The sequence below is a fragment of the Schistocerca serialis genome, chromosome 1, assembly GCF_023864345.2.
Source record: "Schistocerca serialis cubense isolate TAMUIC-IGC-003099 chromosome 1, iqSchSeri2.2, whole genome shotgun sequence".
NCBI classification, from domain to species: Eukaryota; Metazoa; Arthropoda; class Insecta; order Orthoptera; family Acrididae; genus Schistocerca; species Schistocerca serialis.
Window position 1 is genome coordinate 1,202,881,704 of NC_064638.1, and position 27,066 is coordinate 1,202,908,769.

Consider the following 27,066-nt stretch of genomic DNA (forward strand, 5'->3'; position numbering starts at 1 on the left):
CAAAACACCACTACTGGACTGCATTGTCCGAACTCGACAACTGCTCTCTATGAGCGACCTGACCCAACCGTCCGACTGCGAGCTGCTACTGCTACTACTACTGCCGACACTGCCCTCTGGTCTGCGATTCTTGTTGTTGTGGTCTTCAGTCCTGAGACTGGTTTGATGCAGCTCTCCACGCTACTCTATCCTGTGCAAGCTTCTTCATCTCCCAGTACCTACTGCATCCTACATCCTTCTGAATCTGTTTAGTGTATTCATCCATTGGTCTCCCTCTACGATTTTTACCCTCCACGCTGCCCTCCAATACTATACTGGTGATCCCTTGATGCCTCAGAACATGTCCTACCAACCGATCCCTTCTTCTTGTCAAGTTGTGCCACAAGCTTCTCTTCTCTCCAATTCTATTCAATACCTCCTCATTAGTTATGTGACCTACCCATCTAATCTTCAGTATTCTTCTGTAGCACCACATTTCAAAAACTTCTATTCTCTTCTTGTCTAAACTATTTATCGTCCACGTTTCAATTCCATACATGGCTACACTCCATACAAATACTTTCAGAAACGACTTCCTGACACTTAAATCTATATTCGATGTAAACAAATTTCTCTTCTTCTGAAACACTTTCCTTGCCATTGCCAGTCTACATTTTATATCCTCTCTACTTCGACCATCATCAGTTATTTTGCTCCCCAAATAGCAAAACTCCTTTACTACTTTAAGTGTCTTATTTCCTAATCTAATACCCTCAGCATCACCCAACTTAATTCGACTACATTCTATTATCCTCGTTTTGCTTTTGTTAATGTTCATCTTATATCCTCCTTTCAAGACACTGTCAATTCCGTTCAACTGCTCTTGTAAGCCCTTAGTTGTCTCTGACAGAATTACAATGTCATTGGCGAACCTCAAGGTTTTTATTTCTTCTCCATGGATTTTAATACCTACTCCGAATTTTTCTTTTGTTTCCTTTACTGCTTGCTCAATATACAGATTGACTAACATCGGGGAGAGGCTACAACCCCGTCTCACTCCCTTCCCAACCACTGCTTCCCTTTCATGCCCCTCGACTCTTGTAACTGCCATGTGGTTTCTGTGCAAATTGTAGTTAGCCTTTCGCTCCTTGTGTTTTACCCCTGCCATCTTCAGAATTTGAAAGAGAGTGTTCCAGTCAACATTGCCAAAAGCTTTCTCTAAGTCTACAAATGCTAGAAACGTATGTTTGCCTTTCCTTAATCTATTTTCTAAGATACGTCGTAGGGTCAGTATTGCCTCACGTGTTCCAACATTGCTACGGAATACCAACTGATCTGCCCCGAGGTCAGCTTCTACCAGTTTTTCCATTCGTCTGTAAAGATTTCGCGTTAGTATTTTAGCAGCTGTGACTTCTTAAACTGATACTTCGGTAATTTTCACATCTGTCAACACCTGCTTTTTTGGGATTGGAATTATTATATTCTTCTTGAAGTCTGAGGTATTTCGCCTGTCTTATACATCTTGTTCACCAGATGGTAGAGTTTTGTCCAGACTGGCTCTCCCAAGACTGTCAGTAGTTCTAATGGAATGTTGTCTACTCTCGGGGCCTTATTTCGACTAAGGTCTTTCAGTGCTCTGTCAAACTCTTCACGCAGTATCATATCTCCCACTTCATCTTGATCTACATCCTGTAGGCCGTATCTATCTTACCCCTAGTGAGATAAGCCTCTACATCCTTACATTTGTCTTCTAGCCATACCTGCTTAGCCATTTTGCACTTCCTGTCGATCTCATTTTTGAGACGTTTGTATTCCTTTTTGCCTGCTTCATTTACTGCATTTTTATATTTTCTCCTTTCATCAATTAAATTCAATATTTCTTCTGTTACCCAAGGATTTGTAATAGCCCTCGTCTTTTTACCTTCTTGATCCACTGCTGCCTTCACTACTTCATCCCTCAAAGCTACCCATTCTTCTTCTACTGTATTTCTTTCCCCCATTCCTATCAATTGTTTCCTTATGCTCTCCCTGAAAGTCACTACAACCTCTGGTTTAGTCATTTTATCCAGGTCCCATCTCCTTAAACTCCCACCTTTTTACAGTTTCTTCAATCTACAGTTCATAACCAATAGATTGTGGTCAGAGTCCACATCTGCCCCTGGAAATGTCTTACAATTTAAAACCTGGTTCCTAAATCTCTGTCTTACCATTATATATTCTATCTGATACCTTCTAGTATCTCCAGGCTGCTTCCATGTATACAACCGTCTTTTATGATTCTTGAACCAAGTGTTAGCTGTGATTAAGTTATGCTCTGTGCAAAATTCTACCAGGCGGCTTCCTCTTTCATTTCTTATCCCCAATCCATATTCACCTACTACGTTTCCTTCTCTCCCTTTTCCTACTATCGAATTCCAGTCACCCATGACTATTAAATTTTCGTCTCCCTTCACTACCTGAATAATTTGTTTTATCTCATCATATATTTCATCAATTTCTTCGTCATCTGCAGAGCTAGTTGGCATATAAACTTGTACTACTGTATTAGGCGTGGGCTTCATGTTTATCTTGGCCACAATAATACGTTCACTATGCTGTTTGTAGTAGCTTGCCAACACTCCTATTTTTTTTATTCATTATTAAACCTACTCCTCCATTATCCTTATTTGATTTTGTATTTATAAACCTGTATTCACCTGACCAAAAGTCTTGTTCCTCCTGCAACCGAACTTCACTAATTCCCGTTATATCTAACTTTAAACTATCCATTTCTCTTTTTAAATTTTCTAGCCTACCTGCCCGATTAAGGGATCTGACATTCCACGCTCCGAGCCGTAGAACTCTATGTTTTCAAACAGCAGTGTCATGTCACCGGGCCACAATTGTTCGAAACTTGTTTTAAGAACATTTCGGACAATCTGAGATGACAATTTGGCCACCCAGATCGCCCGACAGGAATTCCATCGAACATTTATGGGACATAGTCGATAGGTCAGCTCGTGCACAACATCCAGCATCGACAACGCTTCCGCACTTATGGCAAGCATGGCTCAATATTTTAAAATGGTTCAAATGGCTCTAAGCACTATGAGAATTAACATCTGAGGTCATCAGTCCCCTAGACTTAGAACTACTTAAGCCTAACTAACCTAAGGACATCACACACATCCATGCCCAAGGCAGGATTCGAACTTGCGACCGTAGCAGCCGCGTGGTTCCGGACTGAAGCGCCTTGAACCGCTCGGCCACAACGGCCGGATGGCTCAATATTTCTGCAGGTGACTTCCAATGACTTGTGGAGTCCATGTCACGTTGAGTTGCTGCACTGTGCCTGGCAAAAGTAAGCCCGATGCGATATTAGTAGGTGTCCCATGACTTTTGCCACTTCAGTGTAAATACAATGATATTAAGCGGAGTCATTACTCGGGGATAAACTATTCCCGCGAAGACAATGTTAATTACAGCCCGCACAGAGGAATTGAAACAGTCATTCTTCGCGCTTTCCTTACGCGAATGTTTAAATAGAAAATCCTGGTATGCAGTATAGTAGCAAAAGCCCTCAACCACGGAATTCGTATTTATTTTCAGATTATGGATGTAGATGCAAACTGAGAGTTACTCATTGAGCGATGAAGAGATGCTTGTTAGAAGTTATTAAGATAGACCAAATCAGTTCTTTCCTAGATAAGGAAAAACCAAAAATACACCGCAATGGAAGGAAGTGACATGAAATTGTAAAACGAACGGAATGGAGTTATTTAGTTAGTTTCATGCTTCTTGGATCATTTTGCATGATAAATCATAATGATGTGGAACCAGTCATTTAACTTGCACATCGCAAATTAATTTGTACATATAGTTACATGATCAACATTAATAATTTTTTAAAGATATACAGATGTGAGTTATTAGCTGCTACCTACCACCTTCTACACGTTACAATAATAGAAATTCTTCTACGGAACAGAAGATGTTGTCAAGGAGAACCTTTCTCAGTTCGTTTTCAAATTTTACTTTGCTGTTTGTCAGACATTTTATATCAAAGTGCTCAATAATTTTTCTTGCACCATTCTGCACCCCTTTTTGTGCTAAAGAGAACCTTCATATGGAGTAATGAATGCCATTTTTGCTTCTGGTATCTAAATTGTGTGTATCATTGTTCCTTTTGAACTGTAATGGACTGTTTGCGACATGCTTCATGAGGAAATAAATATACTGTGAAGTAGTAGTCAGAATACTCTAGTCCTTAAACAGATGATCGTGGGTGAGCACCACATATTATTCTCACAACACGTTTTTGAGGAACGAAGCCTTCCTTTCTCAAAGATGAATTGCGCACGAACACTATTCCACTTGACATTATTGAATGAAAATATGCAAAATACGAAAGTTTACTGATTTGTATCCCTCCAATTATTCTAAGTGTAAATGTGGCTGAAATAAGTTGTTTTAGGAGTTCCAAAATGTGCTTTTTCCAGTTTCAATTCTCATCGGTATGGACGCCTAAGAATTGAAGTTTCCATTCTATTTATTATTTCCTTACCATATGTTATTCTTTCCACTGCTTTAGTACCCGTGAAAGTACAGAACTGAATACGTTACGTATTTTTAAAATTCAGGGCGAGACCACTCGCAGGAGACAAGTCAATGATGCTTTAAGAACGTCGTTTACTATTTCCTCTGCTTCTGTATCAATGCTTGCTTTCATTCAATACTAGTTTTATCTTTAAAAAGAACTAATTCTGCGTGTTGTGTATTGGACTGAAGATCGTCTACATTTATGAGAAACAATAGTGGACCTAAGACTAAGCCTTGGGGAACCCCATAGGTGATTGCTCCCCAGTCAGAATTACGTCCCCACACTACATTAGTTTAATTAGGAAGTACAACTTTCTCCATTCCTTTGGTCGGATATGACATTATCCATTGATATGCTATACCATCAGTCCCATAAAACTTCAATTCGTGTAGAAGAACCGGAGCTATTTTATCATTTATGCTTGTAAAATCTTGTGGTTGAAAATGTAAATGGTAATCTCAGGATAGATGGATATTTCTGATGGCTGCAGTGTAAGCATAAGCTAGAGGAGCCTTTATCTAGGAGTGGACGTAACATTATTGGTCTTGATTATGATAGTGAATCACCGGATGCCAAACAATGATGTCAAGATTTTGCTGACTAATAAAATATAATTAAATAAATGTATCGAATATTAAGACGTTCTCTTTCTTTTCTTTGCAGGTGTACCGCAGGAACGCGGAATATCGTTGTTTTGACTACGTTCTGCCGCTCTAGTCAACATGTTTCTTGGCAGGTAAGTAATCAGCCACTTACTGCCGAATACAGATTTCTTTTTTCTTTTGTTTAAAAACCGAAAACGATGTGTTTAGCTCTAATGGCTAAACGGTGCGCAGCAACTTTCGACATCTCCTCAGAGCCAGTAACCTTTAACTGTAAAGCTATGATTTGATTTTCCTTTATGTATGTGATCGTTTTAACCACCTCTGGACCATGATTGTACAATTTCTTTCACTTCTTAAGTCGTTTCCTCTTTCTCCAGATCGAGAAAAGTGGCACTGATAGGGCACTGGTCTCGTTTTCGGGAGAACATTAGTTCAACTCCCTGCCTGACAACACAAATTTACGTTTTCTGCGATTTCCCTTAACTAGAAACGACAAATGCCGGGATGGTTTCTTTGAAACTTCCTTCTCCATCCTTACGCGATCAGTGCTTGTCATCGCCTCTAATGAACTCGACGTCTAGGGGATATTACATCCTAATCTTCCTTCCCCCTACCTGGGCCAGTATTCCTTCATTCTCGCTCTCCTTGCACTCTCTGTTTCCTATATGTCTCTTTACTGATCCCACACTTCTCATCAAGTTATATTTCTGCCGGTATCTCAATACTGTCTTCTTTCTAGCTCTTCCTTTAACTGCTCTCAACCCCTCTCTGTTCCGTGTCTGTTTCTTTACTGATCCCTCACTTCTCTTGATCATGTTATACTTCGCCAGCATAGAGATTTGTGTTTTCGGTTTTCCTTGTAATTCAGTACCTTATTTGTCAGTCCTATCTGGTTTCATTCTTTTGATGTGTACATAGAGAGCCGGTATTCTTTTTTCATTGTGGCTGATTTCTTTTCAAACTTTCCAAATAATTCCTTGTTTGATCCCAAGCGAAAGCTAAACTCATCTGCTGTTACTTTTTCCATTGTCAGAATTTTTCTCAGAAATTTCCTTTGTAATTTCTTTATTTCTGAAAGCCCCTTTCCGGCAGTTATCTTGGTGGAGTATAATCATTAAGCTTTAACTGTGGCGCTGTGGTGTCTGACTTAGTCCCGTTAAAATAGGTATTGGTATTTTTTTAAAATGTGTTGTCGTGATCTGGATGCTACCTCCTTTATAGCTCCCTCCTTTAACTGTTGCCTTCACATTCATGTTAGGATTTACAGTGTCACTTAGGTATTTGAACTTCTGTATTCCTTTGATATCACTATCCATTGCCTTCCGCACGACTTTTCTTTGCTTCCAGAATGAGGTTTTCACTCTGCAGCGGAGTGTGCGCTGATATGAAACTTCTTTGCTTGTTTGCAATGTCCAGCTGCATGCGATAAATACTTGATCATTTTCAGAAGTGAGGTATCGTAATTTAAGCCTAGTCCTTAGATAGCCTGAACTATTTCCGTAAGTGAAATTATGACGGCCCTTATCTTTCTGCCATTTTTGTATTAACTCATCCAGGACACAATTGCTCAGAATAGATGTGAGGTCATCTCCTTGTGTTTGTCCTGTACCTTCTTTTATTTAATTATATTTTTTTTATTTGTTGTCACTTGGTGTATCCACCGTATCAGCCAGCACTTTATTGCGTAGGTCGTACTTCATGTGATTAAGAAATAATTGTACGAACTTTGTAGCATATAGTAGGTGATAACGAATCATACTAAACATCATAATAACTAAAATGGTACGAGTACTGTAATTTGTTCTGCAATGAAATTATTAACTTATCTTATTGTTATACGACGCATTCCATGTGTATACATGGCACTAGGACCTAACAGACAGTGCGTGGGCTAGTATAGAAGCATATCCTAAAAGCAGACTGTTATATTTGCTGTTTACAGCCTGTGATACATTGTAGAGTTAGTACCGCGTCGCGCTTTTCTACATCTCTCCAGAACACAATCTGATTTTCCTCTAGCCTGCGTTCTACCAGTCTTTCTGTTCTTCTGTATATATTTCGTATTAGTATATTACAACCAAGCCTTATTAAAGTGAGCCGCGCGGGATTATTCGAGCGGTCTTAGGCGCTGCAGTCATGGGCTGTGCGGCTGGTCCCGGCGGAGGTTCGAGTCCTCCCTCGGGCATGGGTGTGTGTGTTTGCCCTTAGGATAATTTACGTTAAGCAGTGTGTAAGCTTAGGGACTGATGACCTTAGCAGTTAAGTCCCATAAGATTTCACACACACTTATTGAAGTGATAGTTCGGTAATATTAGCACCTGTCAGCACCTGCTGCCTTTGAAGCTGTAATGATTACATTCCTACTAAGGAAGGACCGAAAGTTAGTGTTTTGCTCGCTGGGCGTCAATGCAGAGCGATATCAAACGCTTTCCGAAAGTCAAAAAGCAACTTCGTTAGTGCTGTCTTCTGCCTTCCTAGATCTCATGAGCGAATTCAGCAAATCCATAATATGCAAGCTTAAAGCATGTTCCATGTTCCTACTACATATTAATGTCAGCGATATAGGTACATAGTTATGTGCATCTTTCATACGACCCTACTTGAAAGCAACAATAATCGTACCATTTCCAAATCGGTTGGCATCCTTCATTGCCCCAGCCACATACGATAACAGCTGCTTGCGAGGCAGCACGTTGTCACATCGTATGTATTGTCGGGACTACCAGAGGACATCACATTTGCCATTCACCCCCGCACCCTTTGCCATTAGTTGCCTTTCCTTGGGATCCTAATAAGGCACTAAAAAATAAACGAAATCTAGTGAATGTGGAAATGGGTTATCCTTTCTTTTAAAATAACTACTACGAGGGGCAGTCAAATGAAAATGAGGCGTATGCAGACAACTAGGTAGAGTGTTTATTATTTCAAAAGTAATTGTCACAACTGTTAATACATTTATCCCATTGAGACAAGACGGTCAATTCCTTCATTCGAAAATGTGTACAGTAGCCTACGGTTGCACCATAACTAAACATGATCGCATATGCCTTATGAAATTTTTCAGTAAGTGAAGCTATCATTACCGAAGGAAAATAACGCTGATTGGTTGGGGAAAGTGAACAACAGGCTCTTCTGAAGGGAGAAGCTATTTTAAATATCAGCTAAATACTGATGATAATTTTGAAATGGGTGGAATATAGTGCAGTCGCTCTCGAACCGCACTGGGGGTGGGGGTGGGGGGGGCGAGGGGGAAGGGTACCACGGGTAATATTTACTACTAAAATCACTGATAACACAAAGAAAGCATTGATTAGCTAAAAAGAAGGGATAATTAAACCGTCGCCAGCCCGCTAGGGCAATGAAACTCCAGAATCTTGAGAAAGGGAATGGCAAAGAATTTTAAGCAAATAATCACTGGCGTGGCAACAGAAGGTAGTCACGCTTTTCCACAGCACAACAGTCCACGAGAAAATAAATGAAACAGAAAGCACTGAGTTTGCAGTTACTTATTCTGAAATACTAAATTTTGAAAGTAAAATTAAATGGAGCTACTGGTTAAATAATGACAGGCTTAACTTAAGCTTCGTTACGTAAAAAAAATTACTTTCAGTAATTTCAGTGCAACGTAGTGCAAAATTTAGAAAAAGGCATGCAATTTAGTTTTGATTATTGAAAGACTGAACCGAATTTACTTTAAGCAAATGATCAATTAATTTTACTTTTAAAATGTTGTTGTTGTGGTCTTCAGTCCAGAGACTGGTTTGATGCAGCTCTCCATGCTACTCTACCCTGTGCAAGCTTCTTCATCTCCCAGTACCTACTGCAACCTACATCCTTCTGAATCTGCTTAGTGTATTCAACTCTTGGTCTCCCTCTACGATTTTTACCCTCCACGCTGCCCTCCAATACTAAATTGGTGATCCCTTGATGCCTCAGAATATGCCCTACCAGCCGATCCCTTCTTCTAGTCAAGTTGTGCCCAAACATTCTCATCTCCCCAATTCTATTCAATATCTCCTCATTAGCTATGTGATCTGCCCATCTAATCTTGAGCATTGCATTTCGAAAGCTTCTATTCTCTTCTTGTCTAAACTATTTATCGTCCAAGTTTCACTTCCATACATGGTTACACTCCATACAAATAGTTACAGAAACGACTTCCTGACACTTAAATCTATACTCGATGTTAACAAATTTCTCTTCTTCAGAAATACTTTCCTTGCCATTGCCAGTCTACATTTTATATCCTCTCTACTTCGGCCATCATCAGTTATTTTGCTCCCCAAATAGCAAAACTCCTTTATTACTTTAAGTGTCTCATTTCCTAATCTAATACCCTCAGCATCACCCGACTTAATTCGACTACATTCCATTATCCTCGTTTTGCTTTTGTTGCCTTATATCCTCCCTTCAAGACACTGTCCATTCCGATCAAATGCTCTTCCAAGTCCTTTGCTGTCTCTGACAGAATTACAATGTCATCGGCGAACCTCAAAGTTTTTATTTCTTCTCCATGGATTTTAATACCTACTCCGAACTTTTCTTTTGTTTCCTTTACTGCTTGCTCAATATACAGGTTGAACAGCATCGGGCAGAGAATACAACCCTGTCTCACTCCCTTCCCGACCACTGCTTCCCTTTCATGTCCCTCGACTCTTATAACTGCCATCTGCTTTCTGAACAAATTGTAAATAGCCTTTTGCTCCCTGTATTTTACCCCTGCCACCTTCAGAATTTGAAAGAGAGTATTCCAGTCAACATTGTCAAAAGCTTTCTCTAAGTCTACAAATGCTAGAAACGTAGGTTTGTCTTTCCGCTCTGTGCAAAATTCTACCAGGCGGCGTCCTCTTTCATTCTTTACCCCGATTCCATATTCACCTACTACGTTTCCTTCTCTTCGTTTTACTGCTATCGAATTGCAGTCACTCATGACTATTAAATTTTCGTCTCCTTTCACTATCTGAATAATTTCTTTTATATCATCATACATTTCATCAATCTCTACAATCATCTGCGGAACTAGTCGGCATATAAACTTGTACTACTGTGGTAGGCGTGGGCTTCGTGTCTGTCTTGGCCACAATAATGCGTTCACTATGCTGCTTGTAGTAGCTTACCCGCACTCCCATTTTTTATCAGTATTATACCTATTCCTGCATTACCACTATTTCATTTTGTATTTATAACCCTGTATTCACCTGACCAGAAGTCTTGTTCCTCCTGCCATTGAACTTCAGTAATTCCCACTATATCTAAATTTAACCTATCCATTTTCCCTTTTTAAATTTTCTAACCTACCTGCCCGATTAATGGATCTGACATCCCACACTCCGACCTGCAGAACGCCAGTTTTCTTTCTCCTGATAACAACGTCCTCCTGAGTAGTCCCCGCCTGGAGATCCGAATGGGGGACTATTTTACCTCCGGAATATTTTACCCAAGACGACGCCATCATCAATTAAACATGCAGTAAAGCTGCATACCCTCGGGAAAAATTAAGGCTGTAGTTTTCCCTTGCTTTCAGCCGTTCGCAGTGCCAGCACAGCAAGGCCGTTTTGGTTAGTGTTACAAGGCCAGATCAGTCAATCATCGAGACTGTTGCACCTGGCCTCTCAACAGATACCCCTCCATTGTGGTTGCACCTATGGTACGGCTATCTGTATCGCTGAGGCACGCAGGCCTTCCCACTAACGGCAAGGTCCATGGTTCATGGGGGGACTTTTAAAATAACAATAATAAAATACATACCAAGCCAGCAGAAGTCACTCGCTAAGCTAAATACAGAATAAAGGAAATTGTGCAATCTTAATTTGTGCTGTATCTTTCGTTATTAATTTTACTAGTGAAATTTTACTTTGCTTTAAGTAGCCTCTGTCATGCAATACAAGAATGAACTGTTACTGAGGCAGAAAATATAGACTGAAACTGGTCATTAGCAAACACACAAAACTGGCAGTAAATAATTAATCAGTTCTCATATTCTTATGACACTCGGTGATTGCATTGAAAGGAAAAGGTGATACTTTCTGAGGACAATGACAACACTGGTGCCTTACAAGTTTTAACTATTGCAAGTTATTATTTAAGTTATTCGTACTTCGTGAAAGAAAATCAACTGGATAAAGCCCCTACATTTCTATATATGTCATTTAACAGTCCTACTTGTTGTAGCTGTGCGGACGATGAAGAATGTAGCCGATGACAATGCTGAGTTGTCGCTGTTGCTGCTGCTGCTATTCAATGAGAATCCCAAGCCGTCTCAGAGCCACGGATAACTATCAACAGGCAATAGTTGGAACTGCAGCTTCCTCTGCCTGTGCACTCCTACCATGCTCTGAATACTCGCGGGTTATCAAATCAGACGCGTCTACACTGGCGCGAGTACAGCTGCACACCGCGGCGTCGGGAGCGCCCAACAAACACCTCCGCACACTTTCATGACTTGAGCTGCTCTGCCTCCTCTCCGCTCGCAACGCGACACAGACTCTCCATACGCAAAGATAAACAACAGCACAGCTACTACCATTTTGTCGTTGGCATCGACACATTTCAATAAAGTTCCCTTGGCTATTACCCAGCAATTTACAATATTTTCATTATAATTACAATCAATTCTGTACAGTCAAAGATAAATACACTAGTACATAGATTACGTATTAAATATAGTTTCTGTAATGCCGCTTACAGCTTCATAATCAAAAGTAGGGTGCAAGTTATCAACAGATATTAAACGGCGAACATTTTGGATGGTGCAGAAGATATTTTATCTGCATTTTCGATGTTACAAGTTCAGTGAAGGGAAGGGTTGTTCTTATCAGAATGGACAGCAAACCAACTCCGACAACGATATTTCAGGTACACATGCCAATGTCGCAAGTTGAAGGTGAAGAGACAGAGAAAGTATATGTTTGTTGTTGTTGTTGTCTTCAGTCCTGAGACTGGTTTGATGCAGCTCTCCACGCTACTCTATCCTGTGCAAGCTTCTTCATCTCCCAGTACCTACTGCATCCTACATCCTTCTGAATCTGTTTAGTGTATTCATCCATTGGTCTCCCTCTACGATTTTTACCCTCCACGCTGCCCTCCAATGCTAAATTTGTGATCTCTTGATGCCTCAGAACATGTCCTACCAACCGGTCCCTTCTTTTTGTCAAGTTGTGCCACAAACTCCTCTTCTCACCAATTCTATTCAATACCTCCTCATTAGTTATGTGATCTACCCATCTAATCTTCAGCATTCTTCTGTAGCACCACATTTCGAAAGCTTCTATTCTCTTCTTGTCCAAACTATTTATCGTCCATGTTTCACTTCCATACATGACTACACTCCATACAAATACTTTCAGAAACGACTTCCTGACACTTAAATCTATACTCGATGTTAACAAATTTCTCTTCTTCAGAAACGCTTTCCTGGCCATTGCCAGTCTACATTTTATATCCTCTCTACTTTGACCATCATCAGTTATTTTGCTCCCCAAATAGCAAAACTCCTTTACTACTTTAAGTGTCTTATTTCCTAATCTAATTCCCTCAGCATCACCCGACTTAATTCGACTACATTCCATTATCCTCGTTTTGCTTTTGTTGATGTTCATCTTATATCCTCCTTTCAAGACACTGTCCATTCCGTTCACCTGCTCTTCCAAGTCCTTTGCTGTCTCTGACAGATTTACAATGTCATCGGCGAACACCAACGTTTTTATTTCTTCTCCATGGACTTTAATACCTACTCCGAATTTTTCTTTTGTTTCCTTTACTGCTTGCTCAATATACAGATTGAATAACATCGGGGACAGGCTACAACCCTGTCTCACTCCCTTCCCAACCGCTGCTTCCCTTTGATGCCCCTCGACTCTTATAACTGCCATGTGGTTTCTGTATATGAGGATATTGAAAGGGAAATTCAGCAGTTAAAGGGAGATAATAATCTAATAATCATGAGGAACTGGAATGCAGTTGTCGGGGAAGGAGTAGAAGAAACGATTACGTGAGAATATGGGCTTACAACAAGAAATGACAGAGTAGAAAGACTAAGTGAGTTCTGTAATAAATTTCAGCTAATAACTGCGAATACCCTGTTCAAGAATCACAAGAGAAGGAGGTATATTTGGAAACTGAATGGGTGATACGGAAAAATTTCAGTTGGATTACATCCAGGTCAGACAGAGATTCCTATATCAGAAATTGGACTGTAAGGTGTACCCAGGAACAGATATAGACTCAGATCATAATTTAGTAGTCTTGAAGAGCAGGGTGAAGCTTAAGACATTAATGAGGAAGAATCACAGCGCAAAGAAGTGGGATAACGACGTACGGTTGAAGTTCTTTAAAGCTATAGATGCAGCAATAAAGAATAGCGCAGTAGGCAGTACAGTTGAAGAGGAACGGACATCTCTAAAAAGGGCAATCACAGAAATTGGAAAGAAAAACATAGATACAAAGAAGGTAACTGCGAAGAGACCATGGGTAACAAAAGAAAAACTTCAGTTGATCGAAGAAAGAAGGAAGTACAAAAATTCTCAGGGTAATTCAGAAATACAAGTCGCTGAGGAATGAAATAAACAGGAAGTGCAGGGTGGCTAAGACGAAAAAGAAATGATTGTCGGAAGGACTGACTCAGCATATAGTAAAGTCAAAAAAACCTTCGCTGAAACTAGCGGATAGGAGGAAAAGGGTACATTGAAGGCCTCTATGAGGGGGGAAGATTTGTCTGATGTGGTAGATGAATACGATTTAGAAAAGATGGGCGATCCAGTATTAGAATCAAAATTTAATAGAGCTCTGGAGGACTTAAATCGAATAAGACAGAATTTCTAAAATCATTGGGGGAAGTGGCAACAAAACGACTGTTCACGTTGGTGTGTGGAATGTATAAGTCTGGCGACATACCATCTGAATTTCGGGAAAAAAAATAGCATCAACACAATTCCGAAGACTGCAAGAACGCCGGCCGTTGTGGTCGAGTGGTTCTAGGCGCTTCAGTCCGGAAGCGCGCGGCTGCTACTGTCGCAGGTTCGAATCCTGCCTCGGGCATGGATGTGTGTGAATCCTTAGGTTAGTTAGGTTTAAGTAGTTCTAAGTTTAGGGGACTGATGGCCTCTGATGTTAAGTCCCATAGTGTTTAGAGCCATTTGAACCATTTTGAACTGCAAGAGTTGACAAGTGCGAGGATTATCACACAATCAGTTTAACAGCTCCTGCATCCAAGTTAATCTCAAAAATAATATACTGAATAATGGAAAAGAAAATTAACGATGAAAAGAAAAATGACGATTAGTTTGCCTTTAGGTAAGTTAAAGGCACCAGAGCGCAATTACGACGTTGCGGTTGATAATGGAAGCAAGACTAAAGAAAAATCAAGACACGTTCATAGGATTTGTCGACCTGGAAAAAGCGTTCGACAGTGTAAAATGGTGCAAGATGTTAGAAATTCTGAGAAAAATAGGGGTGAACTATAGGGAGAGACGAGCAATATACAATATGTACAAGAGCCAAGAGGGAATAATAAGACTGGACGACCAAGAACGAAGTGTAAGGCAGGGATGTAGTCATTCGCGCCAACTGTTCAATCTGTGCGTAGAAGAAGTAATGATGGAAACAAAACAAAGGTTCAGGAGCGGAATTAAAATTCAAGGTGAAAGGATATCAATGATACGATTCGCTGATGACATTGCTGTCCTGAGTGAAAGTGAAGAAGAACTACAGGGTGTGTTGAATAGGATGAATAGTCCAGTGAGTTCATAACAATGATTGAGAGTAAATCAAAGAAAGACAAAAGTAATGAGAACTAGCAGAAATGAGAAGAGCGAGAAACTTAACATCAGGATTGATGGTCACGAAGTAGATGAAGCTAAGGAATTCTGCTACCTAGGCAGCAAAATAACCAATGACGGACGGAGCACGGAGGACATCAGAAGCAGACTAGCACTGACAAAAAGGGCATTCCTCGCCAAGAGAAATCTCCTAGCATCAAACATAGGCTTCAATTTGAGGAAGAAATTTATGAGAATGTTTGTTTGGAGCACAGTATTGTATGGTAGTGAAACATGAACTGTGGGAAAACCAGAACAGAAGAGAATCGAAGTATTTGAGATCCGGTGCTGCCGACGAAGGTTGAAAATTAGGTGGAGTGATAAAGTAAAGAAATGAGGAGGTTCTGCGTAGAATCGTAGAGGAAAGGAATATGTGGTAAACGCTAGCAAGGAGAATGGGATGATTTCCATGGTGTTAGAAGGAACTGCAGAGGGCAAAAACTGTAGAGGAAGACAGAGACTGGAATACATCCAACACATAATTGAGGAAGCAGGCAGCATGTTCTACTCTGAAATGGATAGGTTTGCACAAGGGAGGAATTCGTGGCGGGAAACATCAAACCAGTCAGGAAATTGATGACTTAAAAAAAAATACCGGTCCCGTTATTGTACCAAGGCGTGCACCTTTTCCTCCGAAGCAAATCTGACGGCCACGGATGTTTTCTCCAGGGCTCTTACAAGATGGTAACCCTATGGGGAGAGATCGGGATTGTATGGAGGATATGTAAGAGTTTCCCAACAAAACAACTGCAGCGTTGTCGAAACAACCTTGGCAACATGTGGACAGACCAAAGATGCTGTCTGTCAACCCGCTGCTCATTGACTTTATGGAACACCGTCCCACAATTAGCGCACAGGGGTACGTGGACACTTTGCAAAAACTGAAGAGCGCCAGCAAGTCCAAACGCCCAGGAATGTTCACGGACGGCATCATTCTGTTTTAAGATAAAGCTCGCCCACATGTTTCCAAGGTTGTTTCGACTACGCTGCAGACGTTTTGCTGCCTCGCGTATCCTACATAACGTGCCGATTCGTCCCCATGCGATTTCCATATTTTTGGCTGTCGATTTGCATCGCAGGACGAGGTATACGGCTGGTTCCGTAGGAAACCGTAAACATTTTTCCTTGAAGAGACTAACCGTTTTGTCTCGCAGTGGGATAAATGTATAAACAGTTATGACGATTAATTTTGAAATAATAAACGATTTACTAATTTTTTCTGCATCCGTCTGGTTTTCGTTTACCTGCCCCGTAAACATAGACATCTCTGAGTAACTGGCATTAATTCCTCAATCTTATACCAATACTAAATATTAAAAGAAGAAGCAATACATTTCCATTCAAAATAAATCCTGAGATCTTTAAAAGCCTGTAATAAATCGGAAAGAACTAAACCTACTGTTCTAGCTTCAACTAAAAAACAAATGTGCTGCCTACCAAGCAGAGTGGAAAGAATAGAAATTTAAAATTCCATTTATTTTAGTTTAATGTTGGAACTTTTCAACTCTATAATTTACAAATTATTTCACTTTTCATCGCAAAAATATCATCTAATTTCATATTGAGGTGTTACATGTAAGGCACTCTTTAGCTGCATAAGCTCTATGTGGTATGTGAAGAAACGTCACCAGTAAGTAGTTAGAGTACAGTAGTTGAAAACTGATGAAAATGGTCAACATGTTTCAGTACGCAATTGAAAGAAACCACAAACTGGTGTGTGATACGAAACAGAAATATTCTGTTAACAAAATCATGTGTAATACCTACAGTTCTAAAGTATCTGTATTGACGATTTTCCCCTGAGATAAGAACCATATATTTAAGTTTTTCTAGGTTTTAATTAGAATCTGAATCTGTTGATTTCAATTAATCGCTTTCGAAGGATAAAACTGAAAATCCACACAGTCGGAGAGTTGACCCTTTGCAGTATAACGTAATGAGCTTTGTGGAGATCTTCCAGTAGGAAGAATGGGCTCTAATATCAAATTTCCACCGTTTCATTCCTGCCCATTGATGTCAGATCCATCACAATTACATCAGTCTCAAGTGCCACCCATCAGGCTTTTAGTTTTCCGCCATCCTACTTCAGAATATCTTGAATATTACTTAGAAAGCTTGAAGCTCTTAATACAACTGTCCATCAGATCGAATCTCTCTTTTGGTGAGCAGATATCTGCATCGACAATAAAATAGGAAAAATTATCTTAGAGGAGCGTTCTTCTTCACCTTCTATAAGTTCTTCGTTAGACTCACAGATTAATTGCTTCTTCGCTCAGCTGGGAAGAAATTTCTATTCTCTTTCAATGTCTGAATGAGATTAAAGTTTGCGGGCAAGCAGGTAAGCATCAACTGTCAGCTATTAAAGCCATCTTGAGATCACATCTTCTTCAAAATCCGCCAATACTTCCAACTAGACCCACAGCATTCTGTAGGTTTACACTTTAAAAATGGTTCAAATGGCTCTGAGCACTATGGGACTCAACTGCTGAGGTCATCAGTCCCCTAGAACTTAGAACTAGTTAAACCTAACTAACCTAAGGACTTCACAAACATCCATGCCCGAGGCAGGATTCGAACCTGCGACCGTAGGGGTCTTGCGGTTCCAGACTGCAGCGCCGTTAACCGCACGGCCACTTCGGCCGGCGTTTACAGTTTACAGCAGCTCTTTGGAGAGCTTTGCTGACCTGGTTGATCCTAAATATAATTTCATACCAAACCACTGTGCAACAAAGAATCGAAATTCTTGTAGTTTTCCTGCAATATCAGTGGAACTGTTTCTCCCAAAATCATCTACTTTAGAACCCTCTCTAGCTTCCTCACAAACAGCGTTACACGCTTGTTCAATGTAGTACCTTAAGAGGCTCCAACTCATCTATTCGACTTTCCCGACAGTTACTGCAGAGAGATTTTAGAATCACATGAGGTAAATGATCATTGAAATTATTCCATCGATAGGTAGATACAGAAAAGAAATTGAAAATCTCTAGAAATGTACTGAAAAAGGCGACAGCAAGAGGACATGATTGTGCTGGATCGTTCACGACGAGATTTAGCAAATGAGACCCAAACGGAAACAGAATTCCCTTTAGTTTTTTTTCGATTTCTTATATTTTCCCTCTTCATATCTGTCGCTGAGTGACTGTAGGAGGATACAAGATGACTTGGACATGATTTGTGATTGGTGTAAAGAATGGCAGCTGACTCAAAATATAGATAAATGTAAATTAATGCAGATGAATAGGAAAAAGAATCCTGTAATGTTTGAATACTCAATTAGTAGTGTAGCGCATGACACAGTCACGTCAATTAAATATTTGGGCGTAACATTGCAGAGCGATATGAAGTAGGACAAGCATTTAATGGCAGTTGTGGGGAAGGCGTATAGTCGTCTTCGGTAAAGGAGACCGCTTATAAAACACTAATACGACCTATTCTTGAGTACTGCTCGAGCGTTTCGGATCCCTATCAGGTCGGATTGAGGGAGGACATAGAAGCAATTTAGAGGCGGGCTGCTAGATTTGTTACTGGTAGGTTTGATCATCACGCGAGTGTTACGGAAATGCTTCAGGAACTCGGGTGGGAGTCTCTAGAGGAAACGAGACGTTCTTTTCGTGAATCGCTACTGAGGAAATTTAGACAACTTACATTTCGCGGAAAGGCCACAAAGATAAGATAAGAGAGATTAGGGCTCGCACAGAGGCATCTAGGCAGTCATTTTTCCCTCGTTCTGTTTGGGAGTGGAACAGGGAGAGAAGATGCTAGTTGTGGTACGAGGTACCCTCCGCCACGCACCGTATGGTGGATTGCGGAGTATGTATGTAGGTGTAGATGTAGATGAGTCGTTATCATTCTCTTGGCCTTGCATGTTTCAGAGGAATCATCGCTTTAGAAAACATCGGTTAGACATCGACCGATAGTGCCTGCAATGAAATAAAGCCGAGGAAAGGTTCTTTGATAGTTATTTCTTCACCATGTTCTGTCTGTACTAAACGGACAACCTACGACATTTCTTCTGCGCCACTCATGTCAGGAGTACAGACTAAAATAACTGAGTGATACGCTGCCTTTTAAGTTCATTTAAAATGTCCTCTTCAATACGTGTTGATAATAGAGTAATCAACGTTATTTTATCAGATAATGACACTATAGGAGTACTGTACAAAGAAGACAAATTTAGCACTTGGGCGCCTCTGACACAGGAATTGGAAAAACCGACCGGTTAAAACCGATCCCGGTACTTTAATTCTGAATATCCGATATTTTTCGGTATTGGTTTGGTCTCTGCTATAACAGATACTTTTATTTTTTGCCGATAACCGGATATAAAACCGATACATCAGTTTTCCAAAGCAGTTGTGCTAAAACTTTTGGTTTTTAAATCAAACGTTTTTTGTAAACGAGTTTGGTAGGAAGTTCTGTGGCTTCTTTGAGATTCGTATCGTCTTTGAACGGTACTGATAAGAAGTCAACCTACGGATCAGCACATGATACAACGGTTATTCGTGGACATACTGGATAGTAAATATTGGTCAATGAAACTGGTTATTGAAGCTATAACTATTGTCATGTAATTGTTCGTAGCAAATGCTGCACAGGGTGGTCCAAAAGTCCGGAAACACTCTGATAAAATCCAAACGGAGTAGCAAACAAGGAAACATAGTCCCTACACACGAGGAACGGGAAGGGGGAAACTTTATAGGCTATGCCACCAACATGGCGGCCATCTTGAAAGCCGCCATCTTGGATTCAACTCCAAAATTTCAAATGGGAATGTGGTCATGTGACATATCAAACAGATAGAGAATTTCACCAGAAAAACAATTTCGTTGTTATTTTAAACATAGCTTTATTCATTCTTGGGTTATAGCTAATTACTTGCGGCAGCAGTGGGACGCTCAGCAGCGTCAGTATTACGCACTGAGAAGTAATAAAATGGAGTCTGAAACGGTGCAAAGTGACTATCCCATGCCTGATATGTTACATGTGTTTAACTGTTAGGTATCTTTTACTCATGCTAACGTTTTAGTCATTGTTTCCTTATTTACAGGTTACAAAATGTCCTTAACTTATGAAGAATGCATTGAAATCATCTTGATATCAGGAGAAAGATGCACACGGGTCATTGCTGAGGATTTCAACAGTCGTCACCCAACCAGACAGCCCATCATTCACAGCGCAGTTGCCAAGCTTTTGGCCAAATTCCGAGCAACAGGTTCTGTTGAAGATAAACATAAGGCTGGAAGACCAAAATACGCCACCGATGAAGCAACAACAGTGAGTGTGTTGGCATAGGAGTCCGCAACGGAGTACTCGTCGCCTGTCACAAGAATGTGGGGTTAGCCGTACCTCCATACTGCGAATTTTATCGCAGTACAAATGGCACCCGTACAAAATTCAGCTGCTCCAGCACCTGAACGAGGATGACCCAGACCGTCGGGTACGGTTCGCAGAATGGGTGACACAGCAGCTGCAGATACACCCACGTTTCCCCTATCAGGTGCTGATCAGTGATGAAGCCATTTGGTTTATCAATGGTGAAGTGAACAATCAGAATAACAGATACTGGTCCGACACAAATTGGCAGTGGATTGATTCTTCCAAAACGGTCGACTCACAAAAAGTGATGGTCTGGTGTGGTGTGTGGGGTACCAGAATCGTTGGACCATTTTTTTATTGATGGTACGTTAACAGCCAACGGTTATCTGAGGTTATTGTATGAAGAAGTGTTTCCCTCATTGTTAACGGAGGACGGGACATTTTCGGAATGCTTCCACCATGAAGGAGCCCCACCACATTATGGGCACAATTTGCGAGCATACCTGGATGTGCAGTTCCCTCAAAAGTGGATTGGTCGTAGGGGTGCTGTGGAGTGGCCACCACGTTGGTGGTCTCTCGGGACTGTGTAACATCAGCGGCACATAACACACATGCTGCCGAGCGCCCCACCGCTGGCACACGTAACTGGCTATAACCCGAGAATGAATAAAGCTATGTTTAAAATAACAACGGCATTGTTTTTCTGGTGAAATTCTCTATCTGTTTGATATGTCACATGACCACATTCCCATTTGAAATTTTGGAGTTGTATCCAAGATGGCGGCTTTCAAGATGGCCGCCATGTTGGTGGCATAGCCTATAAAGTTTCCCCCTTCCCGTTCCTCGTGTGTAGGGACTCTGTTTCCTTGTTTGCTACTCCATTTGGATTTTATGAGGGTGTTTCCGGACTTTTGGACCACCCTGTACTTTGTCTAGTATCTAAACTGTTCATTTGAATTTTTTGAAAGAGCATTTTGATTGTGTCAAAAAAATAAACTAGGTTCAAATTTCATTACAAAGTAAAGATATATTTCATTAATAACGTATTTTACGTATTTTTATTTCGAAATAATTAATGAAAACAGAATGCTAAAAATTTCACGCAAAAGCTTATAATTTGTCCGTCATTTCTATGAAATAATGAAAGAGAAAGGAAGTCATGGCAACTGTAATAAATTAAAAACTCAACTTTGTAATAAAAAACATTAGTTGCTCTGCTGCCTGTGTCTACGTAAAATGCCTTTATTCGCGTGTAGCCGTTGGAAATGGACAACTCAATACGAAAAATAAAGTCGTGTTACCCGTTGTCACTCTTTAGCACTGATTCCAATTTGTGGTATGATTTTCGATTACACCATGAATTTTAAGCAGAGATTTAAAAAATTAGAATCAGTGGGAGAATAATGGTAAATTTAATGCACCGTCCCAGTCTTTGTTCGATATTCCACATTTATTTCTGGAAACCACAACAATAAAAAACCGAATATCGGTTATTTTGAGTGGTGTTAATAGCTAGTTCAAACTGGGGATGAAAAGAAAAAAATGGTACTACCGTAAACCGGTTGTGGTTGCGATAACCGCCATCCCTACTCTGACGCCCCTCTCAATTTGGTGCCTCAAACATCCGCTTGTGTCGCTTGTTCCTTGAAACCGATCCTGAATGGGAGACAACACGATGTTTGTGTCGTCGATAGCTAGCGTCGTATGGAACGTCTCATGGCGAGTCCACTTTTTTGAATTATCAATCTTCTGACTGGTTTGATGCAGCCCGCCACGAATTTCTTTCCTGCGCCAACCTTGTAACTTACGTCCTCAATTATTTGCTGGATATATTCCAATCTCTGTCTTCCTCTACAGTTTTTACCCTGTACAGCTCCCTCGAGTACCATGGGAGTTATTCCCTGATGTCTTAACAGATGTCCTACCATTCTGTCATTAAATACACCAGTATTCTCCTACTGATTCTAATTTTTTAAATCCTTGATAAAAAGTCGTATCGTAATGGAGGATCATACCAAAATTTGGGTATCACGAATAGTCCGCGCTAGAGAACGAAAACGGGTTGTAGGACTCTGTTTTTCGTGTTAAGCTGTCCATTCCAAAGGGCTACAAGCGAAGAAAGGAATATTACGTAGACACAGGTAGCAGATCAGCTAATTTCTATTCTTACTATAAAGTTAAGTTTTTGATTTATTGCCGTTACCATGACTTCCTTTCTCTTTTATTATTCCATAGAAATGACAGCCACACTATAAGCTTTTGCGTAAAATTTGTAGCCTTCTTTTTCTTTAATTATTTCGAATTAAACACGCGGTTCTAGCGAATTATATACTTTTAATTTTTAATGGGAATTTGAGCATAATTTATTTTTATTGACGAAATCAAAAATGCTCTTTCAAAAAATTCAAATGAACGATTTGGATAGCAGAGAAAATACGGCATTTGCCACGAACAATTATAAGACAATAGTTATAGTTTCAGTAATGAATTAATCCATTGATCAATAATTACTATCCAACCGCTCATAAATATTCATTCTATGATATGATAACTCCTTTCATGAGTATCATTCTAAGACGATGCGAATCTTACAGAAGCCACAGAACTTCCTACCAAACTCGTTTACATACAAAAAAAGTTTTATTTAAAAACGAAAAATTTCAGACAACTGCAATGGAAAATTGATACATCGGTTTTATGCCCGCAAAAAATTAAAATACCTATTATAACCGAGACCAAACAAGTAAAGAAAAGTACCCGTTATTTAGAATTAAAATACCGGGATCGGTTTTAACCGGTCGGTTTTTTCCAACTCTGTGTCAGAGGCACCCCATGAGCTAAATTAGTATACTGTGTACAGTACTCCTAAAGTGTCACTATCTGACAAAATACACTCCTGGAAATGGAAAAAAGAACACATTGCCACCGGTGTGTCAGACCCACCATGCTTGCTCCGGACACTGCGAGAGGGCTGTACAAGCAATGATCACACGCACGGCACAGCGGACACACCAGGAACCGCGGTGTTGGCCGTCGAATGGCGCTAGCTGCGCAGCATTTGTGCACCGCCGCCGTCAGTGTCAGCCAGTTTGTCGTGGCATACGGAGCTCCATCGCAGTCTTTAACACTGGTAGCATGCCGCGACAGCGTGGACGTGAACCGTATGTGCAGTTGACGGACTTTGAGCGAGGGCGTATAGTGGGCATGCGGGAGGCCGGGTGGACGTACCGCCGAATTGCTCAACACGTGGGGCGTGAGGTCTCCACAGTACATCGATGTTGTCGCCAGTGGTCGGCGGAAGGTGCACGTGCCCGTCGACCTGGGACCGGACCGCAGCGACGCACGGATGCACGCCAAGACCGTAGGATCCTACGCAGTGCCGTAGGGGACCGCACCGCCACTTCCCAGCAAATTAGGGACACTGTTGCTCCTGGGGTATCGGCGAGGACCATTCGCAACCGTCTCCATGAAGCTGGGCTACGGTCCCGCACACCGTTAGGCCGTCTTCCGCTCACGCCCCAACATCGTGCAGCCCGCCTCCAGTGGTGTCGCGACAGGCGTGAATGGAGGGACGAATGGAGACGTGTCGTCTTCAGCGATGAGAGTCGGTTCTGCCTTGGTGCCAATGATGGTCGTATGCGTGTTTGGCGCCGTACAGGTGAGCGCCACAATCAGGACTGCATACGACCGAGGCACACAGGGCCAACACCCGGCATCATGGTGTGGGGTGCGATCTCCTATACTGGCCGTACACCACTGGTGATCGTCGAGGGGACACTGAATAGTGCACGGTACATCCAAACCGTCATCGAACCCATCGTTCTACCATTCCTAGACCGGCAAGGGAACTTGCTGTTCCAACAGGACAATGCACGTCCGCATGTATCCCGTGCCACCCAACGTGCTCTAGAAGGTGTAAGTCAACTACCCTGGCCAGCAAGATCTCCGGATCTGTCCCCCATTGAGCATGTTTGGGACTGGATGAAGCGTCGTCTCACGCGGTCTGCACGTCCAGCACGAACGCTGGTCCAACTGAGGCGCCAGGTGGAAATGGCATGGCAAGCCGTTCCACAGGACTACATCCAGCATCTCTACGATCGTCTCCATGGCAGAATAGCAGCCTGCATTGCTGCGAAAGGTGGATATACACTGTACTAGTGCCGACATTGTGCATGCTCTGTTGCCTGTGTCTATGTGCCTGTGGTTCTGTCAGTGTGATCATGTGATGTATCTGACCCCAGGAATGTGTCAATAAAGTTTCCCCTTCATGGGACAATGAATTCACGGTGTTCTTATTTCAATTTCCAGGAGTGTAGTATCCATCACTATGTTATCAACAGGTCTTCAATGTTACATCTTAAATGAAAAACAGGCAATACACCACTCAGCTATTTTAGTCCGTACTCCTGACATGAGTGACGCAGAAGAAACGTCGGTGGTCGTCCGTTTTGTTCAGTCCGGGCCTTGGGAAGAGGTAATTATCATAGAACATTTCCTCAGCTTTATTCCAGTTACAGACACTACCGGTGAATCTCTAACTGATTTTCTCTAAAACGAGTTGGTATCGCGGATGATCCCTTTGAAGTATCCGAAGCCAAGGATATGATAACGGTTCAAGTAAGAAAGGAGAAAATATGAAGGTTCAAAAGAAAGATTAAAGGCCTTAAATTCGGGAATTTTTAGTTGCGTGTTAGTCTCATTCGTTAAACCTCGTGTACGATGCAATGCGATCATATCCTCTTGCTGTCACATTTCAGTAACAATTCAAGATGGTTTCAATTTCTTTTCTGTATCTACCTATGGATGGAATATTTTGAAGAGGATCCACCTACAAATTATTAATGAAGACTGAACATACCTAGAGAAATTCCGGAGAAATGGCATTAAGATGGGCGTCGTATTTAGTAAGATAAAAAATACACAAAAATAAGATTATTCGTTATGAAAAGATGTTTATATGCTTTCCAAATAGGGGACTACATGCTCCTCCCATCCAAAAATGTCAAGGATGGGGAAGAAAATCAGCCTTGCTCTTAAAAAAAAAAAAAAAAATCATCCGGGATTTGTTTGGTGCGATTTAGGTAAATTTCTACCTTATGTTTCTGCTGACCACCAGATTCAGAAACACCGGTCGCAGAATCATTTAAAACATCATACTGTAGTCGTAAGAGGTGATTTTCCCTGCCCCGGATAACAGAAAACCACGCGCAATACTGAATACATTATCTGACAACTGCCTCGAACAATTAGTACAACACATACACAAAATAAACACTTTAAACCTCCTGATAATAAACACTTGTGCTCTTTTCGATAGTGTCGCCAGCGAGAGGGAGATTAGCGGCAATGATGCTCTTAAAGGATTATCTGATAAACAAAAAATGTCATCTCACCAATAAAGCTAAGAAAGTACTTACGTTTGGTCGCACTAAAGAACAGTGACAAACACTTTGCTTACAGGACAAATTGACACGGCAAAAGCAGAACAATTGTGCTTAAAGACAGATTACTTTACAACTACATAAACGCATATCAAGGAAAGCAATAAAAGACGCCAAAGAGCCGCCTTGATTTGAAATTTCTACCGAAGGAAATAAGATTAGAGTTAAACGTTCCACGGACGGCACGGTTGTTAGCGACGGAACTGTAAGCTTGGATTACGAAAGGATGGGGATGAAAATCTGGCTCGCTTTTTTTCAAAGAAACCATCCCGGGTTTGTTTGGTGCGATTTAGGCACATCACGGAAAACCTAAGTCTGGATAACGGGACGGGACTTTGAACCGTCGTGTCGTCCTCCCGAATGCGAGTCCAGTGTGCTAACCATTGCGTCACATATTTGGTAACATTGTTACAATTCCGAGAATATTACGAGAAAAGACTACACCCGTTACAAAAGGGGCTGCGAGAAACTGATACAGGAAACTTTATAGCAACTCGTGCATCCGTAAGAAAATCCAAGCGGGAAGCCTGCATTAGTTTCCGCATTCAGATTCTGGCGAAGGATACTTGAGAAAGTATTAGGAAGTTTTGCCCGCATGTAAAGTCAACGAATGAGTCCAGACATTGCAGTCAATCTGTCGTGGATTCGTCTGTGTTGAAACTGAAACCAGCTGACAGGAAGTATAACTATTAAATACCATCCGTTAAAACATATTTACGCGAGAGGATACCAATCTCTCACTGCCGCATGGACTCACAAATGAGAGATATTAATATAAGCATCACAAATGAAGAATACTTGAACGACGCACCAGATCGTGACGGAATTTCAGTTACATTTTACGATGAATGGGAGCGGAATAGTTCCTTTACTAGCCCGCAGTTCCGCAAGCTTAGAAGACAGCGCAGGTCACTCGCATTTACGAAAACAGTAAAATATCGGATACACAGAATTACTGGCGTCGGTGTGGTCCAGGATAGTGTTTTACGTATTGTAAAACTGGTCGAAAATGTTGAAATTTTTTATTTGCCCTCAGATAGCTCTGTAGCATGTTAGAAGTATTGTTTATAATTTTCAGAGTTTAATCGTGCTGGAAATTATATGAAAGCCATGATGCTTCAACCAATACGCAGTGCCGCGCTCCCTTTTCTGCAAGACTCTGTCCTTGTTTGCGATGTTTTATTATTTCCTGCTATCAGAGAGGATAACTATAGAGTATAGAATGCTGCGAGCCTATTTACGATGCGATTAATTACGATTTATTAAAGAAGTGCACACGTGATGGAACACAAAACACGAACGAAAGCTTCAATAACCTCATTTAGAAGACA

At 41.1% G+C, this 27,066-nt stretch overlaps 1 protein-coding gene across 3 annotated transcripts in view; it reads left to right on the forward strand.

Moving 5' to 3' along the window:
* LOC126419007 (scoloptoxin SSD14-like) overlaps positions 1-27,066 on the forward strand; it is a 489,031-nt gene that overhangs the window by 327,707 nt on the left and 134,258 nt on the right. For all 3 annotated transcript variants that reach the window (XM_050086079.1, XM_050086072.1, XM_050086063.1), the window contains one exon: positions 5,222-5,294. In XM_050086079.1, coding sequence (XP_049942036.1) covers positions 5,281-5,294 — 14 coding nt within the window. In that variant the 5' untranslated portion in view covers positions 5,222-5,280. The remainder of the gene's footprint in view (positions 1-5,221; positions 5,295-27,066) is intronic.